Raw genomic sequence first — 20,073 nt, 5'->3', positions numbered from 1 at the left:
TGTAGGCACAGGTGGGCAAGACTGTTAAATGAGCATCCTTGTTATCTTTTGAGGTAACAGTGTTTCAGAAAGCAAAGCTGTTGTGAGAAGTAGCTTGTTAAAAAGCAGAAAAAGGGTTAATACAATGGAGGAAATACCTGAGGAAAGGGCTCGTAACAAAAACCCTCCTCCAGTGTGTGTTCCTCGATAAAGCCTTCACAGCACTTGAGAGATGGCACGTGTTTTCTGTAGTATTCTGCCAGCTACATAACTTCCAAATTGCACTTGGGGATACAAATTGTTTAATAAATAACTGATGAGCAGAAGTTGTTTGTTTGCATTTTGCTGTAGCATGTGTGGCTCTCGCAGGAGGCACTGTGCCTTGCTCTGCCCAGCACACTGGTGCTTGAGCTGCCTGGAATGTTCTGCCTGGCCTCTCTGTTTAACCTTTGGTGCTTTTGTGTGGCTGGCTGGTGAAGTGGTTGAGCAAGCTCACCTTGCTGAAACAAAAGGTGTGACTGCTGTGTGGAGTGTAGGCTTTCAGGCTGCTGGGCCAGGAGAGCTTCAGGTGAGGAATAGCTGCAGCTCCCAGTTGGGATTTTGGAGCTGCACCCATCAGCTTGGCAACATGAGGAGTTTCATGCAGCTGAAACAAGGCTGCTCTTCAAGGTCAAATGTAGACTGGAAACTAAACTTTCTTCTGTGGGAAGCAGTTTATAATTTCAATGGTGGAATTAAATGGTGATAAAAATATGGTGTTCTGGTACTCAGGTAAATGTGTATCTACTGCAAACCTCTCTGATTTGGCCTCATTCACCCATCCTTTCTTTTTCTTTCTGGGTTTAATCAAAACTATAGCTTTTGGGTTCTGGTGGAAAATTTCTTTAGAAAATTCTAAAGCCTTTCCTAAGGCAGGCTTTTTTTTTTTTTTTTTTTTTTTAGTAGCTCTCTGGTTTTTTTTTTTTTTTTTTTTTTTTGTCTGGTTATTTGGACAAGTGCCTTGTTTTTTAGTGAACAGTTCTTTTCTTGTAGTACTGCTCTTCACAAAACAGGACAATGGCACTGCCTGCCCTGATGCAGGGAGGATTACTGCTGAGTAAAATGCACAAAGTAAATAACTTACACTGAAATGCTGTCTACTGTAAAGGATTTTTTTTTTTATTAGTATCATAGAAAGTAATTTTGTGAGACCTGCTGGTGTTCCTATACCAATGTGACCCAATCAGCTCTTCATTTGTGTCTCAAGTTCTATTTAATAGGTCAGTTAAGTATCTAGACTGTTGCTGATGCTGCAGAACCAGTGAAACCAAGTGAAAAGTGCTAGTAAAAAAGCCTCAGTTATTGAGTACCAAAATTATGTCTTGTTTCACACTTCTACTGGTAGGATACGCTGGAAAGTAAACATCCCTTTGTGTGCCTCACTCAGCTCTGTTTGGAAATTACTTAATTATGTAACTTCTTTTTCTACATGAGCAATGAGTAGGACTTTAGCAAATATTTGAGAAATAAACTTTTGTCTGCAACACCGCCAGTCTCTTAAAAACAGTTTTCCCAGAAAATTATATTTGTAAAATTTTCAAACTTCACAGAAGACTAGGAAAAATATAGCAGCACTTTGGTTTATGCTCTTCTGACACAAAATAGAAGACAGATTGATTCTGAAGTAGTAATTTTAAAAAAATATTTTTTAATTGAGGAAGAATTGGTCTGAGAGATGTATTGCTGCTGGAGGCCAGGATACTGAAAGTCCTCCTAGGTTCCTGACTCTTGCCTTCAGGGAGTACAACATTCCTAAAAGATTTCTTGTGGCAAAACAGGATAAATAAAACTTTCCATTATAAATTTCTGGAGTGGAAAGGGGAGTCTTCCTGAGCTGCAGGCATGCTTTTTAATCTTTTGTTTTTAGTTCAATTATTTCAAATATCTTCACTGTACGTGTCTGCAGCTGTCTGACATGCAGCCCTGGTGCATATTTTATAAAGTGTAAACTGAAAAGATTGCTTTCTAAATCCCTCTGTGCAGATCAGTGACTACATTTCTTTTTCCCCATACAGTTTCTCTGCTAACTTTTAAATCTTTTTATGTACTTTAACCCTGTGTGTGTCATAATAGTATAAAAAAATGCTTCTTGGAAATCAAAAATATTATAAGTCATACTAAAGCTTTTACTTCCTGAATGTAAGGATGGGAATATTTTAGGGGAAGACTTCCTGGCAGGGGAGAAGGAGGTGTTAAATGAGAAACACTGGAATTTCATACTTGGTCACCCAAAACAAGTGACCCGACTCATTTCAGTGAGACCTCTTGGATACAAGCTATTCTGAAACACAAAGCCTGACTGTGTGCCTGCAGTGGGAGGAGGGATGAAGTTTTATTTTTTTATTCTTGAACATCAACCTGGAACACTAATCTCAGTCTCTCATTCCTTAATTCTAGTTGCATTCTTCTGTGTTTATTTTCAGATCATTGTTTAGTAATTTAGGTAAAGCTGTTTCTGGCTTTCCATCTGGATGAAATAAATACATTATTGTGTAAAGTAGGTCACGAGCTAGACTTGTGTGTAGCAGGCAGGGTTTATGTGTACACAAGAGGCTGTTGCTGTGGTTTAATTGGTTACCTGTCACTAGCAAAGCTGTGGCAAACGATTCACCTTTGTTATTTAGCAAGAGCTAAAGGTATCAAATTGCCTCTAAAGCCTAAGTGGGCTGGCTGATAAAACACCTCTTCTCCAGAAGTGACAAGCCAGCAGTGTGCACGTGATGTGCAATGGCTTCCCTGTCTGGTACCTTGTTGAGATGTAGTGATTTGATGGCCTTCAGCCATACATGGCTCCTGTGCAGGTACAAGTCTCAATAGGATTTCACATGTTGCAGTTACTGTACAGATTAGCTTTAGGGGAAATGTAATTGTGAATGCTTCCTTGAACCCCTGAAAAGCTGTGCCCAGAACTGGATAGAGGCAGCTTCAAAGTAAAGTATCTTTGTGAGGTCAGAAATGTAAACATGCTTTTATTGAGAAATATGCTTCAGCAGATTTTGACTTTGTATTTGTTTGAAGCTTTCCTATTGACTAACCCTTGCTTTTATAAATCGCATTAAAAAACCCTATCAACAAAACAGTGATGTAATAACTTCAGCTAACTACTCTTATTTCATAACAGTTTATCTCTTAATTTGATCTGAGCCTTCAACATTTGCTTTTAAAAAAGCCAGCAGTCATGCAAGTGTTGGGATGTTTGTTCACTTTAGGGAAATTAAACTCAGCAGTCACTTCTTTAGGAGTCTTCAGCTAATTGCAGTCCAACACAATCCAGGCTGGGTGTTGCTGGCTGCAGGGCTGTGGCTCTATTGTGCATGCTGTGAAAGCTTGCTTTCATGATGGCTAATGATGTACTATCTGTTTCCTGCTCCCAGGAGATTTACTGAGCTAAAACACTACAGCGATGAACTGCAGTCTGTCATATCACACCTTCTGCGAGTCAGGGCTGTAAGTATTTCCCATGTGTGTCATGACAAATAGTATGATTTATTTATAAGGCAGCATTTCTTGTTTAGTCAAGAGAAGTGGTATATGTGTTCTAGAATGAGGGCAGTTTTGCCTGAGGGAGTCTGTCTCCAGAGTGTGGAGCAGGAGACAGCAAGAGGTGAGGGCACAGACTTTGTGCAGATTTGGGAGGGGGGAGGAGTTCCAGATACGATGGTTGGGTTTGACAGTTCACATTGCTAATCTGGCCTGTCCTCTGACAGTCACGTATCACAGGGAGGTGTTTTAAAGAGGATCGAGGTGTCTGCTTCTCTCTACTCAGCAGTCAAGTTGCTTTTGCTGGATGTTTGATTTGGGAAGGGCCTCAAAACACAATTTTTTGGGCAGACATATAACACATTGTTTTCCTGAGCTTGAAGTATGAATCCTTTCTGCTTCCCAGTATGTGTTTTTCTCTTTTGGGCTCGTTCATTGATTTGCAATGAATAATAGTATTTCTAATGCTGACAACAATTATGTAATGCATTAAGATACTCTATGGGTTAAGAATGGAAGGTTGTTATTTTTTAAAAGGCACAGAAAGGAAATAGGAGATTATAATTCCAATAATGAGAGTATACTTCTTTCTAGTATGTTCAACAGGGATTTAATTTTCAATGGACCTGTGTGGCAGAGAGCGCAGTAATGAATTGGTCTGCTAAACTCAGGTCTTGAGAGAATTAATCACTCTCAAGAGTGGTGTTCTACAGACAGTCCTGTTTTCTCAGGGTTGTGTGTGTGAGATCTGTTGGGCAACTTGTTTGTTTCCTTTTTACTACTGCTGTGACAGACATAATAATAACAATGGCAGCTCCTGCAGAACTTCACTCTCATTCATTGGTACATGACAATTCCAAGGGCATTATCTGGATTACAACTCACACTTCAGAGTGTACACATGTCTTTTCTTCAGAGGTTTTGCCAGCATTGTAGTGCTGGCTGCAGCAGGTATTGGCACTCCAAACAGCTGAAATGACCTTTAGCTCAAGCAATGAGTTCTGCAATGGATAGCTCATTTCCTTTCCCTTAGTTCAGTCAGCTGGGTGGAAAAATCAAGTCACTTCTTAGAATTTTACTGAAGGTTTCTCTACAGTATTGATATCAAGATGGACTTTTGGCTTTAGGCAAGTGTGTATATAAATTTGGCATTATTCAGATAAAGATTGCTTTATATTTCATTATCAAAAACTGAAGGGAATTTGATTATGGTCCCCACAGACATATCCTATCAATGAGCACTTCCAAAGATAGATTTGAAGTGCTAGTTTTCAATATAGCCTTGATTGTCTTGATTCAGTCTTCCAGGACTTAATGCTGTTGATTTTTAAATTTTTTTTTTTTCTTTCAGTAGTGGCTTATGTTAGATTTAGACCTAACCTAATCTTGTTTTCCTGTATAAGAACATTAGGGCTTTAGCTTGGGGTGTGTTTGTGGGTTTTCACAAAGTAATTTGACTTAATGTTGATGACAAAAACCTGTCTCTAAAATGTTTTAGAGGGTAGCAGACCGGCTTTATGGTGTCTATAAAGTCCATGGCAACTATGGAAGAGTATTCAGGTAAGAGTTCATCCAGTTTTTAAGTACATACAAAGTTATGGGGAGAGAGAAGGGAATTTGTTGGTTGTGTTATGCTTTTGAAAAGCATATCTGAAACGTTTCATTGTCTATCTTGAAAAACTCTGTATTGTAATGAGATTTCTGTGCTGCATGCAGAGATTTCTGGACCTGCTGAGCTCAGTCTCTAGTGGAAGGCTACAGCTTTTTGCTTTGTGTACCAGGCCTTTGGGCCTTCTGCTGCTGCATTGGCATTTTGTTTCTTCAGAAAGTAACTCACTATTCTTCATGCAGTTGTCTCTGAAAAAGCTTCTAAGTTCTTTCAACGGATAAAAATCAACAATTGTATCTCTCCAATTTTAGTGGGTTTTAGAAGTGAATTTGCCAATTGTTTTTTTGATTTATATGAGGGAATTGCATGCTCAAGTTTTCCATCTCACTGGAGAATTCAGGAATCTAAACTTCTGGTTAAGGGAAACCTCCTGCTTCTACACACTGTTCAAGTGCTAAATTTAATTCTCTGGGTTAATGGATTGCAGATGTCTTTCTCATTGGGGGTTTTAAAATGAAATTAGGTGTAGTTCTGTAATAACACAAAGACAAACAAATATCAACATCAGCAGAGTAGAATGTTTATGAAAAAGTGAAGGACATAATAGATGCATTACAGATGAATTATGTGAAATATAATGAGAACCTTTTTTTCCCTTGTAAAAAGAGTTGTGTGTGTAATTCTTGTAACTAAGAACTCCCAAGGTTTCTCAAAGCTGAGAACGCAAAATGGCAGAGTACATACTAGAATGTCCAGAACAAGTCTCTTGCTATCTTTTTTGTAGCTCTGTTTCTTTCTTTATCTAAATAATATCTCTCATGTAAATAGGTAGTTGAGACAATTGCAAGTTGGAAATTTTTTTTATGCATGGAACTAAACGGGAGTCTAGTACGAAAACAAAAAGCTATATACATAAAATAGTTTCAGGAAAAGTAAAATGTTTTCAAAAGTCAAATCCCACCCTTTGGTTTTTGGAATGAAAGGCTTCTGTCTTCTATCCTGTAAGTCTGGAAAGCTTAGTATATTCTTGGTGAGCCCAAAATGTATTTCAGAAAGTTCACCATTGTTGTTGTCCCTTGTCCCATTCATATTAAGTGGTTGTTTGGTTTTGTTTGTTTGATTTTTATTTTAAATTGAGTTTCAGCTATTTAAACAAGATTATGCTCCAAACCCATTATGCTCAATATTTGTGATGATGAGTTTAGGGACAGTTGTTTTACAGAGTGCCATAAATGGCCTTGGCACAATGTCAGTGCTGTTCCTTAAAGAAAAAAAAACAGTTTGACTGAGTCTAACTTTAAGGCAGTTTCCATTCAGGTGTCACCTGGAAAGAAACTATATACAGGATGCAGCTTATTAACTTCCCTTACCCTTCATGTGTGATGTTGTTTCTCGTTTGTTTTTCCTACAGTGAGTGGAGTGCAATAGAGAAGGAGATGGGGGATGGGTTGCAGAGTGCTGGCCACCACATGGATGTGTAAGTACTGACTGAATATCTGATAGTTTGATGTAAGCCAGATGTGGAACTCTCCCTCTTTCCTCTCTTTCCCTCAATCCCAAAGTACATATGAGTACCAAGAAAGTTGGGGGTACATTGTTTTTAGGTATACAGTGTTTCTGTGCCTTGGATGCAGGCACAGTTTTTGCATCCATATACTGTATTAAGTAGCTCAAAAAGCCTCAGGAGAACCAGAGGGGTTTCTTTTTTTATTATTATTTTGAAATCGTAGAAGTGTTTGGAATCCTTCCAGTTTTTCTTTTAAGCTACTATGCCAGAAACTGGTGGAACACAACTTTAATGTACTGCAGACCTGATGAGATCCATTTGGTTTTGATAGCAGCATTTTGTACCATGTGGTAGATGGCACACAGATTTGGACTTAATTACAGGGAGTTAAGAAATTTAATTAATCGGCACCAAAACTCCAGTGGATTCTTGAAACAAACACTGACTGGATATAATAAAGAATCCTCTTTCTATGCATCTTTAGAGTCATTTGGCAGAGTTTGTGAAGCACAGGCTTCAAAATAAGAGTCTAGCACTTGGGAGTGCTCACAGAAGTGATATTTTAAGCTTATGGCTTCTGCTTTTCAGGTAGCCACATACAGCAAGTGAAACAGCATTTCTTACCACTCTGATTCCTCTTCTATAATCTCACATAACAGATAAGTAACAACTCCAGCAAGAGATGGAAGATGTTTGACACTTTTTGCAATATTTTTTACCAATAAAGTATAATTCCTGTGGAAATAAAGTTCTCAGGTTTAGTTTATAGGGCAGATTTACATATGTATGACTGCCTGATTGTCATTGGTGGTGGCAGGTTAACAGGTTAATTGTTACTGGCCTTTCCGAGTGGAAGGGCTCAAAGAGCCATGCCCTCAGCTTTTTTAGAAGCTTTTATCTGCTTATTTTATTCTGCTTTTATGAAATCTTTAAGAATTGGACACCTTCTGAATAATTTATTTATGGTTCTGTGTTTTGTCTAATGGGGTGGTTCCCATAAAAGAAAAGCTGTAATATTTTCAAGGCAGAGAGCTCTGGTAAGAATAAATCAATGGAGAATGCATTCTGCTTTCAGAAGAAAAGTAATTGAAGTAGGGGTGGGATACAGTGTTTAGCACCTACTGTGATAGGCAGGAGAAGAGGTTGTGAAAACTTGGTATGATACAATGGAGTTAAAAATCACATGTAGGTTTTCAGTGGTTCAGATACACCACACCAAAATGTCAAACACCTGGAAATGCATAGCCAATTAAAAAAAGCTTATCTCACTTCTCAGTCAGGAGGCTGAACCCTCTCACATGTCCATAATATTTAATATATCTGTCTGTAACACAGGGCTAAAGGTCCAGAGTAATGGCAGTGGGTAACTGCTATTCTGGGTAATTTTACTCACTGCATGAAGTCTGAGGTAGCTTTCTTTGTCTGTCATCTCCTCTGCTCTGGCACTCTTGTATAACAGTAATCCCTTAGTGATTACAATCAAGCAAGAAGCAGTACTGAGGTTCAGGAACTCATTCAGTGACCCATGTGGTCTCCTAGCAGTAAGGTTCATATCTGTGATCTCTTTAAAGCATAACTTGCCAGTTCAGTTACCATTCCCATAACATCAGGCAGGAATTTATTGCAACAAAAAGCTACTTCTAGAAGGTTGCCTAATATAGATGTTAAACTTCAAAACTAATTTAATTATTCTCTATCTACCGCATATGCTGTAGTCTTTACTAGATGTTTATTTAAGCTTTTGAGTTGTTATTGAGTAGTATGATCTAAAACTGCTAAAAGTTTGGAGAAGACACCCCAAAGCTTCTCTGGGTGGGTGCTTTATTGCAAGATGAGGCTTGCTAAAGAGACAGAGTATGCTGAGTAAGAGTAAATGGCTATAGCTAGCATTTAAAAGATGAAAGAAAAAAATGCCAGACCTTTGACTTCTGTCCTTTATTCCATTAATGAGTGACCCTTTATCTCTGTATCAACTATATCATTATATATTGAACCAGTCTAAACTAAAGGAAGGGTTAAGTTGACAGCTTAAACAAAGAGTGAGACCATGGCAGGTACCTTTAGAACTTTCTGCAATGTTTCTCTTTAACACTTTCTCTAGTTTGCTTAATTTTAGGCAGTTAGAAATGTAGCTTACTGCATTTTTCTCCCTCAAATCAAACTCATTATAAAAACCTTATAGGTAAGGTAGGATTTTGTTGGTGAGATTTTTTGGTTGTTTGTTTTTGAGGTTCTTTTCTGAGAGTTAATCTGCCACAGATGAGCTTTAGCACTGCTCTAAACTTAGATCTTACTTGAAAATGAAATGTGGTCCATCTGCTGCCCTGAGAAATCTAACCGCTATACTAAAATTATTGCACTGCAGAACTTAAAATAGGGTAAGCCATTTGTGACCTGTGTGGCTCCAGGATTTTTTCAGAACAAGTGTATTTTTTCAACAGTTTTGACTTATTCCTTACTTTGATTCATAATATGAATTCTTGTTCTCCCTGTTCTTTAATCCCTTTTAGTTAAACTGGTCTGCTGTTGCTGACCACTTCATATGTTGTATTTATTCATCACCAAAAGCCTTGGTAGGACTTTTCCTGGATGTGCCATGTTTTTGATTTCACAGAGCATTTAAACAACTCATCATACTTGCAAAGTTCCCAAATTCATGTTACCGGTTCCCTTTCGGCTTGAGGCTCTGCCACTTCTTCACAAAGCCAATTACTGGAGAGGCATAGGGGGAAAAGGAAAAATGCAAAGATTTTGCAAAATCTGGAAAGCTAAGAGGTGCTATAATTAGCATTTGGGTCACATTGTACTGTTTGCTAGAGAAGAATGGATATATGCTCACTTCAGAGAGCCTGCAGATGTGTGAGAGATTGCCACATTGCTGAGAATCCAGACTGAGTTAGCAGAATAGATGAAGGTATTTGTGTGGGATCTCATTCATCCTGGTTATCTCCAGTGGCACGTGCCCTAAGTGCCAGGCTACAGAGGAATCTGATTTCTGTGGCTGTGCCAAATGAGATGTGCTGTTACTTCTTAGCTGTAGGCCTGTCGCTGCAAATCTGTCCCAGACGGTCAGTTGGTTAGCAAAAACACACTAAATACTGTCAAATAAGCAGTATCAACTAGAAAAATAAAGTGCTTTTTGCTATTTGTGGGAGACCTCAGCCTAAATAACAAAACTCTTAGTGAGTGCAAGAGCTGCAGATTTGGTCCAAGCCCTTGTACTTCAGGTTTCTCCCTAAAAGGAGGGTTAAACTTCCTGTTGCTGTGAATTAAAATGCCTGACTTACACAGCAGACAAAGCTATCGATTTTGAAGGAGCTGAAGGGACTTAATGTTGTGGTGTTCAGGGCATCCTTGTGAGTTATCTTATACTCAGGCTGAATAACAAGCCATGAAAGCAATCTCTGCTTTTCAGGTGTGGTGTTCACATTCCTGGCCCTTAATGCTTTAAGCCTTGAAGGATTTCTTTTACATTTTTTTTTTTTTTTTTTTTTTTTTGTCTTGGTGCTGCCTGTTGACTGTCCACTGAAGAAAAGTAATAAATAGGTGTTTTTTTTTCCTGTGAGAAAAGCTGTCTCATCTTCAACAGGAGACTTATGTTAGGTTTTGTACTTGTCAAAAGATTAATTGTAGTAACAACCAAAAAAGCAGGCCCATGAGAATGTTGACATTAGCTGATTCAGAGTTTAATTAAAAACAAAGGAAAAACCCTTTTTGGAAGTGCTCTTTGCTTTTTGTCATGGGTGTTTCTGTCAAACTTGTGTTCTCCGTTTTTACTGGATGTGTATCCTTAAAGGTTAATTTAATCAGTAAATTTACCTTTAGCTGTGGCTGTTTTTCACTAGATATGCAGCTTCTATTGATGACATACTGGAAGAAGAGGAGCACTATGCAGATCAGCTGAAGGAATATCTCTTCTATGCAGAGGCACTGCGGTATGTACAGAAGTCTGGAGCTCAAAAGGAAGCTGTAGACATTTTCTCTAATGTGATGTTGATGTTTAATTTAGTCTGGTATCCTCTTGTGTTTCTGAGAAGGGTAAAGTCCAGTGTTGTGGAGTCTCCATGTTCTTGTTTCTTAATCTGCTTGCTTGCACTTGATTGCCATGTGAGTGGCAATACAAATTAAAACTGATTTGATCACTAGTGATAAGACAGAAATGTTTACACCTGTATACTATGGAAGAAAATGCTGTTTATTCTTCTGGTTCCACTGTTTCCTTTGCTTTTGGTGTAATAGTGCCCCAATATGCTGAAAGCTCCAGCTTTCAAATGAGATAGGCCAAACAGAGCTGCTACTATAGCTGCTGCTATAAATTCCAGGAACTTTCAAAGTGCCCAGTACAACTTGCATTTGCTGCACAGTGTTGTGTATTTAAATACAAACTTTTTGTTTTGTTTTACATTGGTCTTTGTCAAACAGTCCCCCCTAACAAGCATGGACACAAAAGCAAAATGCTTTATGCTGCAAGGCTGTGCTTAAAGCTGTTGTGCTTTGCAGGGGTTGGCTCTGAACCTCTTGGAGAGGTTCAGCAGAGAATTGGGTTGGCGAGTGCGAGGGCTGCTGTGTGGGAACCTGGAGCACTGGCAGCCTCTCCTGGGAGACAAATGTGCATCCAGCTGTGGAGTACGGATGTAGCATCATCAGCCCACACTGGACTGGGAGTTACTGCAGGTGGTCAGAGGAAACTCCTCTTTTCCAGATGAAAGGCACTGTATGAGTCTGGAAGCAGTTTCTTTTTTCATTGCTTGAGAAAGAAAATGTGATGAATTTAATGATTGATTGATAGATTGCTGCTGTGACAAGTACCATCTCCAGGTATCTTTTGTCAAAGCTGTGATATTTCTGTAAAGTATTTTGAATTAAACTGTTTTACAGTGGTGTCCTTAAGGAGGTGGTAGGGCTTGTATTGCTGAGTGTATCTTGAAATGAGTCTAAAAAGAGAAGCAGAATGCAGTTGTATTAAGACCTTTGTTTATACTTTGATCCAAACTTGCTGAACTACAGCATTTGGAGAATTATGCAGTCTGTGATAGGGCTGTTGAATTTAGGCTAGATTAATAATTAGAGGTACTTCCTGTCAAAAGCAAACAAAACATGATGCTATCTGTAAAGTGTAAATGGAGGGAAACATAGCAAAACAAAGTATTTCGTGACAGATCTTTCTTTACTTACTTTTCAGGGCAGTTTGCAGGAAGCATGAACTAATGCAATATGATTTGGAAATGGCTGCACAGGACTTAACATCTAAGAAACAGCAGTGTGAGGAGCTGGCAACAGGAGTGAGTCTTTTTCCACTTTCTTCTCCAAGATGCCTCTTTCTGAATTTATTTTTTATTTGAGCCAAGTAACTTAGAATGATATTTAAATGGCACCAGCATGCTGGCTGCTGCTTTTGAGAAGTGGTATCATATGAGCTGGAGGCATGTGAGGCTTAAAGTAACTTGGTTCTTGGTGACATAAGCTGTTTGTGCCAAACTTCTTTTATTGAATACTGAGCAAGTAAAGGGTTGCAGTATATATGACTGGAGCAGGATAACACTCAATCTATAGACAACTCTATCCTAAAGATGAAAATGTTGGGAATTCTGAAAGACTTCCTTTGCTTTTTGAACAGTGGGTGTTACTGATATGTTGTGTTATCCATTTTATATGGGAGATAGCATTACCTCAAATATTATCTGAAAATGGTAAATGACAGTTTTAGAATTTTTAATTATACTCTTGTATCTATTGTTGTTCTTTATGGAATATCTTTATGGCTTTTGTTTCTCTTAGTTTCTTTCCTGCTTCACTAGGAAGGCTGCTCTGAAAGTTTACCCTTGTCAGCCTTGAAGTGTTTGAACATCAAATTACCTCCTCCTCACTTTGCTTAGTCTAACCTGAGTCACCAGAGCTACTTATCAATTAATGTAATGGAAAATAAAGCAAAAAATCAGTGAAATAGAAAGCACAAATGCCAATAAAAGTCACCTGATGTCCTGTGGCTGTGCTCAGGACATGCCAAACCTAGAGTATCCTTGTTTTTTGTAGACTGTGAGAACCTTCTCCCTGAAGGGAATGACCAGCAAGCTCTTTGGGCAAGAAACCCCTGAGCAGAGGGAAGCCAAGATAAAGGTTCTAGAAGAGCAGATACAGGAAGGAGAAGAGCAACTGAAGTCTAAAAATCTGGAGGGCAGGTAAATGGACTTGACTGTTTAAAAAAAACCACAGGGCTTGTCTTAGCAAAAGTCCTTGACTGGATGCTCTTGAAGGTGTTTGCATTTTATAAGTGTTTTTAATATATTCTTGGTGTTTATGAGCTGTCTATAAAAGCTCCTGTCAGCTGCAAGTTGTGAAATAAAGTGCAGTACATGCAGTTAGCTTCTGGTCTGAGTGTATGGCTTATGTAAAACCTGATGACTTTCCCAGTTACTGAGCCCACTCTAATAGCTGACTTGCATGCTTTTATGTTCCACTAGTAATATATTTGGCAGGTGGGCTTGGAGGTCTGCAGCTGAATAGGCTGAGAGTCAAAGGCTGATTTGCTTCAAATGCTGTATTTAGTTTGGTTTATGCGAAGAGTGCTGAGCCCATATTCTGCAACTTCTCATATGGGGGACACCTTACTCCTGTTTGAAAGAGATTAGAAAGTCTGGGGAGTTGTGTTTGGGTAATGCTTCTTGGTACTCTAATGAAATTTTCTTCAGGTATGCAAAAATGAAAAATAGGAACTGATGTTCTTGAAGCAATGTGATTTTGTCAAAGCACGTCTGTCATATAACAGAGGGGCAAACATGGTATCTCCTCATATGTTAGCATTAGAGCTGGAAAGATAAGACTAGGTCATGAATAGTTCAAAACAACAAGACACTCAGTAAATGCAATATCTTAATAATTTTGGCAGATGTATTGGAGATGTGCTTTTGTAGATCTGGAAGCAATTTTCGAGTGAATGGTAATCCAGCACAAATGAAAGTATGAATTACAGATATATGCCTCCATTTTAGTTAAGGAGACCTGACTACACATCACCCAACGAACAAAATTAATTTCTGAAGTGAATTGTCAAAGCTAAATTTGCATTGTAAATGTTTATTGTACTTCACTGTCTCACATCCTGACAAACAAGTGAGTTTTCATGCTGAAGAGATGAAGGTTCTGACTTGGTGATTGAAAAAGAGACATGCAGTGTTGTGTGCTAAACGTTGGCATAAAGATAATTAGTTACCCAACTAGAAGGCTAAGAATCTGAAGGGATAAGGTGTGTTCTGACTTATGCTGATTCTATGGCAGTGATGCTTCCTGGGAAAAAAGCATCAAACCAAACAAACATCCTAATGTATCCTGTGAAACTCTAGGTTAAAACCCTTAAAAAGAAGGTAGAGAATTAGGTAGTGGTGCCAGTTGTAAAATGAGAACACTGAGGGATGCCTAGTATTTTCAGGACTTGATTTACTGACTGGATGCACTGAGATGGAGCACTCTTGTAGACAGCTTCTCTGCTGAGTGTCCAGAGCTGAGGGTGAAACATGTAAAACACTAACAGAAATAATTGCTTTAAATTCCAGAGACTTCGTGAAAAGTGCCTGGGCTGACATAGAACGGTTTAAAGAGCAGAAGAATCATGATTTGAAGGAGGCACTTATAAGCTATGCTGTTATGCAGATCAGCATGTGCAAAAAGGTAGGTGTGGCTGGGGAAAGGCTGGCCCAGTGTGTTTGTCCTGCCAGCAGGGGGAAGGATGCAGACTGTCAGCAACTGGGAACATGGCAGTCACAGAAGATTGGAAGCCACTACCATAAAACCTCCCACATACTCCATCCTACTTGAACTCAGTGACATCTTAATGTTGAGATGATAGATAGATATAGATATAGATAGATATATAGATAGAGATATATAGATATAGAATAGACAGTGTGGTCCAATCTCAGTGTGGCCTCTTCCTTCTTCTGTGAAGTTCTGTGGAACTTCTTTGTGAAATCTTCTGTCAAAGAAAGTTGTAGATGAGGTTTGCAAATAGAGTATATTCCCACCTATTGATTTTTAACTGTTCTTTTAAAAGGGAATTCAGGTTTGGACAAATGCAAAGGAATGCTTCAGCAAGATGTGACAACCTGGAAATAAATTTCTCCTCCAAGTGCCAGAGAATGGAAGCACAGTGTATAACACCAATGTTATATTGCTACATGACTTACATACAAATCATGAAATAAATGTAATTGTTAATAAAGGATGAAAAGGACATGTTGTTAAATGTTTAGCCCTGACTGCCACTTCTGTGGCATGTTTTATATGTGGTAGCAAATAATGCAGGGGTAAAAGAGTTACTGAAAACTACAGCTCTGTATTGGGGCAAAGGTATTGGGAAAGTTATCCCACAAAGTATGAACTAAACTGTTCAGAGACTTGTGAAGCACCATGCTCTGTAATGTGTAGATCACTTCCAGATGCCCTTCTTTCCAGCCCTTGCTGTTAAGAATTTTTAATGCTCAAGGGTGATCTGGTTTTATAATGGGGCACATAGTTGTGTTCTCGAGGTCTACACCATAAGAGAACAAAAAATGAAATATTGTAATGCCTAGAGTTCATATTTAAATGCCTTTGCATGTCCATAGAGAAATATGTTTTTCCAGAGTTCAGGTTAAGCAGTCTCAAGCTCCTGAGATGTTTGAAACTCTCTACAGTAGAGGTGTTGTACAGTGGTTTGATAACTATTCTGCATTTACTGGTTCCCACTTCAGTTTTGATATGGGTATTGAATTCTTACTAAACTTCTTCCTGCAAGTAAAGGAGACTGGTGATCCAGCTGAGCAGAAAAACCAAAGTCAAAGCTGGTAAGAAGCAGATGCAACTTCTCTCTGGTTGTTTGGAACCTGTTTATGCTTGGTGTGATTCTGGCCTGTGGCACCTGTAACTGAAGTGGTTTGGTTCTTAAACAAATAGTTCTTAATGAAGGTGCTGAAATAATAAACCTGGTGCAGCTTCTGTCATACTTCAGAGCAGTGATGTGCAGAACCCACAGGGAACCAAGGTGTCTGTTTGGCCCTAATGATGTTTCAGTGTGTGTGAGTGTATGTGTACATGTGTATGTATATACACACCTGTATAACATGATTTGCAGTTAAGGATTTGCATTAAATGTCTCCAGTTATGAAAACCTCTTACCACTGTCTAATATTGGGCTTTATCTACATCCTTACTGAAAGTTCCTGAAGTGTTGTGGAATTTGTCAGACTTGTTTGCTAGTCCTGAAGGAAGCTTTATAATAATCTGTTGAAAAGTGTATTTAATTATTTTGGATTATAACACTATTCAGATTTTTTTTAGGAGATACTCCAGCTCGAATGTTCTTTTGATAAAGCTATCTAAATGTATTTACTGGTATGTCCCATGTTACTTTTGTCTCTTCAACCTTTCTTTTCTATAAAACTGTTGTAAAGAGTGCATAGGTCTGGTGCACACTATGGCTTAAAACTCTGAAGTAAAGTGCTGGTACTCTGATAACCTGTGTTGGATTTTTCAAAGCATTTGACAGTGACATGCCTGGCTGAGAGATGATGTTGGGCGCAGAGGTCTCTTCCTTCAACATCTACAAGGAGAAACATTGTTCCATTCAGAGGTTGCAGTATCCGGTTCTGGTACAGGCTGAAGGACTCTCACATTCCAAACCAAGAAGTTGCACACTTGATATATTCAGTAAACCTTCTAAAAGAGTGGTGCCTTAATACAATACCGTGAGGCGCTCAGAGTAGGTATTTTTCATGCACTTTGATTTTTGGTAGATCTTTCTGGTGCCTCCTTCCACTTGTCACCTGCTGTACAGCTCATTAAATGTATTAGTATTCCTTTTTTTTTTCCTTGCTAGTTGTACTAAAATTTAAGAAGGGAACAAAACAGTTCTTGTAAGTTTTGTGCCAAATAAGATAAATAAAATTGCTCTTTGATATTTTTGTTATGTTGGTTTATTTTTTGTAAAAAACTGTCTTTCCTGTTCTGAAAACTGCTGTTTGATTTCTTGAAAGTGGTACTTGTCCATCTTAGCTCTCAAGTGGCCTCCAAATTGGGGTTTAAAATTTGGTGAATTATGCACAGCTTCCCCTTCAGGCAGGAATGTAGTGCTAAGGCCAAAATTAGATGCTTGCTACAATTCAGCTGTCTGAATTTCTTGTATGTCTCCATATAGTTAAGAGAAGATGCTTTTGAAAACATTCTGCATTATTTGGCAGAAATTATGTGAGAGGCAAATTAAGGGTAATTTGCAATAACTTTGTTTCTTTTACTTCTGTCTTTCCAGGAAAGCATGGCATGTAGTTTGAGATCATAGCAAACTGTGACAGTTTCTCCTCATCTTTTCGATTTTTGGCTTTTTAAGGTGAAACCAGCCAATTAATGGCTGTTTCCATGTGGGCAACAGAGCCCATGTGACAGATGTACACTTGCAAAGTGAGCACTTTTCCAGTTACAGTGTGGATTTAACCCTTGTCACTTGTTCCACTTTACCACTTATCCAGTAAACATCAAAAATGTGTGCCTTGAGAATTATAGCAGATAGGAAGAATATTTTAACCTAATCTCGATAAAATGCTTGTATGTGAAAATGTTTACCTGCCTGGATCATCTGATCTGATCCTGCTGCTTCTGCCCCAGGAAGCTTTGCTGGGTGGATTATCACTGCTCATGCCATCTCTGCCCTTCCCCATTACTAGCTGGACCCTGTCTTGTCAGTGCATTTTAGTTGCTACTGTTGTCTCTTCCTGAAATGTAGCAGGACTGACAGAGCCAACTGCAATGGAAAGATAGAGTTTTATGAACTCTCTTTTTTTTTAATGTATTATTTCAGTATCTGGTACATCAGCCCAAACAGATTAATCTGGCAGCTGTGTGCAGGGACTGCCTTGGCAGGCTCAGAACAAATCTTGGAGCTCGAGCCTCACTGAGGAGCTTGCCTTGTGCAGGTGAGCCAGAGGAAAGTGCTGGCTGTGGCCAAGCACACAGCAGAGCCAGCAGAGCAAGGCTGCAGTCCCAGAGCACTGCAGCTCAGGATATCTTCCTGTATCACTCTCTCTCCTTTGTTCATCTTGGTTCAAAAACTGAGAAACACTTTCTAATGTTGCCTAAAGGGCAACACGGAAGGAAATTGTCTTAATTCCCTGTGCTTGTCACACAAGGCAGGGCTCTAATCCATGTTTCCTTGTGCCTCTGTCTTGTGTTTGCCTGCAGAACTCTTTGAGGAGCACAACCCACACAGAGCTGCTCTAGAAATAAAGCAAAGAGAGGAAGCAAGTGGAATGAGAGCTGGGAAACTTGTACCAAAGGCCTTGGTGTGAAATCCAAGTAAACATACTTGTATTCACCAGTAAAAGCAGTCACCTTTGTATCAAGCAGTCCCTTTGCTGCTGCCATGAGTCCATGTCTGCTCCTGGCTGGCAAGCTCCCACCAGAGCTTTTCCTAGGACAGGGGCATCTCCCTAAGGATGTCACTCGATCTGTCTCCTGAGAGACCCTTGGCAGTGCAGGACAGAAAGTGCTGTGAGCTGCTTCCCTCTGTGGGCAGCCCCTGGGGCGGGCAGGGTGCTCACTGCAGCTGTGACCAGAGGGGTCTCTCTTGAGTTACAGGGGCTTGGTTGTCCCCTCAGCTGAAAATGGGGTCACCTGTGTCCTCTCCACAGTAACATTGCCATGGGAAGTCTGGGGAACATCAAGCTCCTGCTTAAGGAAAGGATTGTGACCCCCTAGCTGCTGTGTTCTGGTGCTTCCTGGGGATACAGTGTTATCAAAAGGATTTTGTGATTCTGACTTTCTGAAGGGTCAAATGCAGATGAGAAACTTTTATGGTTTGTCTTGTTTGTTTGGGATTTTATTTTTGGGGTTTTGTTTGTGTTTTGTTTGTTCATTTTGGGATTTTTTTGCTGGCTGCCTTTTGGTTGCTTTTGAACAGCTTACAGACTGGCTTTCCTAATGCTGTGTTTTTTTCAACAAAAATCTTTTGCTCTGATCGGTTATAGAACAAATCTAAAACATGAAACAAAGACAAACTGGGAAGACAGTGAAAGTATAGAGTATTTGGAGGTAAGGAGAGGTGGTGCCATGGCTGGACAGGTAAGGACGAGGTAAAGCTGCACATGAGGGCAGACAGGTTTTGAGGAGAGATGCACAAGAGGGTGAGTAGGTAAAGAGATGAGGCAGGGAAGGACAGCAGAGATGGGATGGGTGGTGGAACTGGAGAGGAGAACAGATGGAAGGCTTCTGTACCTGCAGGAAAAGGGAAAAGCAGCTCTGTGTGGTCCTTGTTTTGGAGAAAACAAAGTGAGGAAGGTGAAAGCAGGAAGGTAAGGAGGTTTCAAGAGCTGTCAAAGACATATAATACTAATGGTAGTATAATGATAATCTCAAACTGGTGCTGATGACTGTGGTCTTGAAGCTGAGTTCAGTACTGATAATGGTGTGACATAGCTGAGAAGGAGAGATTTAATTTTTTCTAATGTTTTGTATCTATATTTAATATGGTAGTTTTCACCTTTCTGAATAAATAAAACAGGAGAAGCTGCTTCAGGCTTCAAAAACCCAGCAAAAACTTTGTGGGCACCCCAATCCTATAAACACCAGCATAATCAGCCATGGGATCTGGGGGCCTGCTGTCTGATGCAGCTCTAAAAGAGGCTGCCCCAACAAGCCAGGGACTGTAATTAATAAATAATTTCCTCATCTGTAGTAAACATGTTCTGTTATCTGTAGATATCTGTGGCATGTGATAACACCAATTACATTCTCTTCAGAAGGCAGCTGTAAGTGGCTGCAGAAGATAGAAGGTGACGTTGTGGTGAGGCTCCCCGGGATGCAGAGGTGGAAAATTGTGGAGTTGGAGGGAAAAGGCAACCCCGACCGCCCTCTGGTGGGTCTCCAGCAGGACTCGGGATCCGGATCCAGCTGGGAGGGAGGTCAGGGCTGCCCTCTCCCCTGCTGCCCTGCAGAGGTAGGACAGCAATGCCACAGCCATGGTGCAACTGAAGCAGAAATACAAAGGGATGGGTAATCTGGAGCAGTTTTCCATGCAGGTTGTAGTGCTGGGTTTGTGTCCTGTTGTAGGCTGCTCTTAATAATAGAGTGCATTACAATGTGATTTGCAGCTTGGGTGCCTTTTGCAGTGCACAAACACTGCTGTGAGCTGGACTCAGAGGTTTCTGAGCTAGCAGTATTTTTATTTATTTATTTTTAATAGTTGCTTGAATGTGGTGCCAGCTGCATGGTCAGAAGGAATGATCTGTGGCCACTTGTGCAAGCTGCAGTCCTGTGTAAGGGATGGCAAAGTCACCCTGCCCCAGTGCTGCTTTGAATGAGGTTTTTGTGAAGTGTGTGCTCGCTGGTGACAGAGGCCAAGCCTCGTGATGGTTGTTCCTGGGGCCTAAAGGAAAGACTTTATTTTTTATTAGATTCCAAGCACAGTGCTGGTGGCTTCTGCCTGCTCACCTCTGGT

General features: G+C 39.8%; 1 protein-coding gene across 2 annotated transcripts in view; it reads left to right on the top strand.

The window, feature by feature from the left end:
• The window catches only part of SNX4 (sorting nexin 4), a 32,877-nt gene extending 16,332 nt beyond the window's left edge, over window positions 1-16,545 (top strand). For both annotated transcript variants that reach the window (XM_056496533.1, XM_056496534.1), the window contains exons 7-14: window positions 3,393-3,465; window positions 4,997-5,058; window positions 6,519-6,584; window positions 10,460-10,549; window positions 11,797-11,896; window positions 12,648-12,793; window positions 14,165-14,279; window positions 14,662-16,545. In XM_056496533.1, coding sequence (XP_056352508.1) covers window positions 3,393-3,465; window positions 4,997-5,058; window positions 6,519-6,584; window positions 10,460-10,549; window positions 11,797-11,896; window positions 12,648-12,793; window positions 14,165-14,279; window positions 14,662-14,709 — 700 coding nt within the window. In that variant the 3' untranslated portion in view covers window positions 14,710-16,545. The remainder of the gene's footprint in view (window positions 1-3,392; window positions 3,466-4,996; window positions 5,059-6,518; window positions 6,585-10,459; window positions 10,550-11,796; window positions 11,897-12,647; window positions 12,794-14,164; window positions 14,280-14,661) is intronic.
• Window positions 16,546-20,073: the final 3,528 nt, after the last annotated feature.

The sequence above is a fragment of the Oenanthe melanoleuca genome, chromosome 7 (genome assembly GCF_029582105.1).
Source record: "Oenanthe melanoleuca isolate GR-GAL-2019-014 chromosome 7, OMel1.0, whole genome shotgun sequence".
Lineage (NCBI taxonomy): Eukaryota > Metazoa > Chordata > Aves > Passeriformes > Muscicapidae > Oenanthe > Oenanthe melanoleuca.
This window is presented reverse-complemented; position numbering and strand designations above follow the sequence as displayed.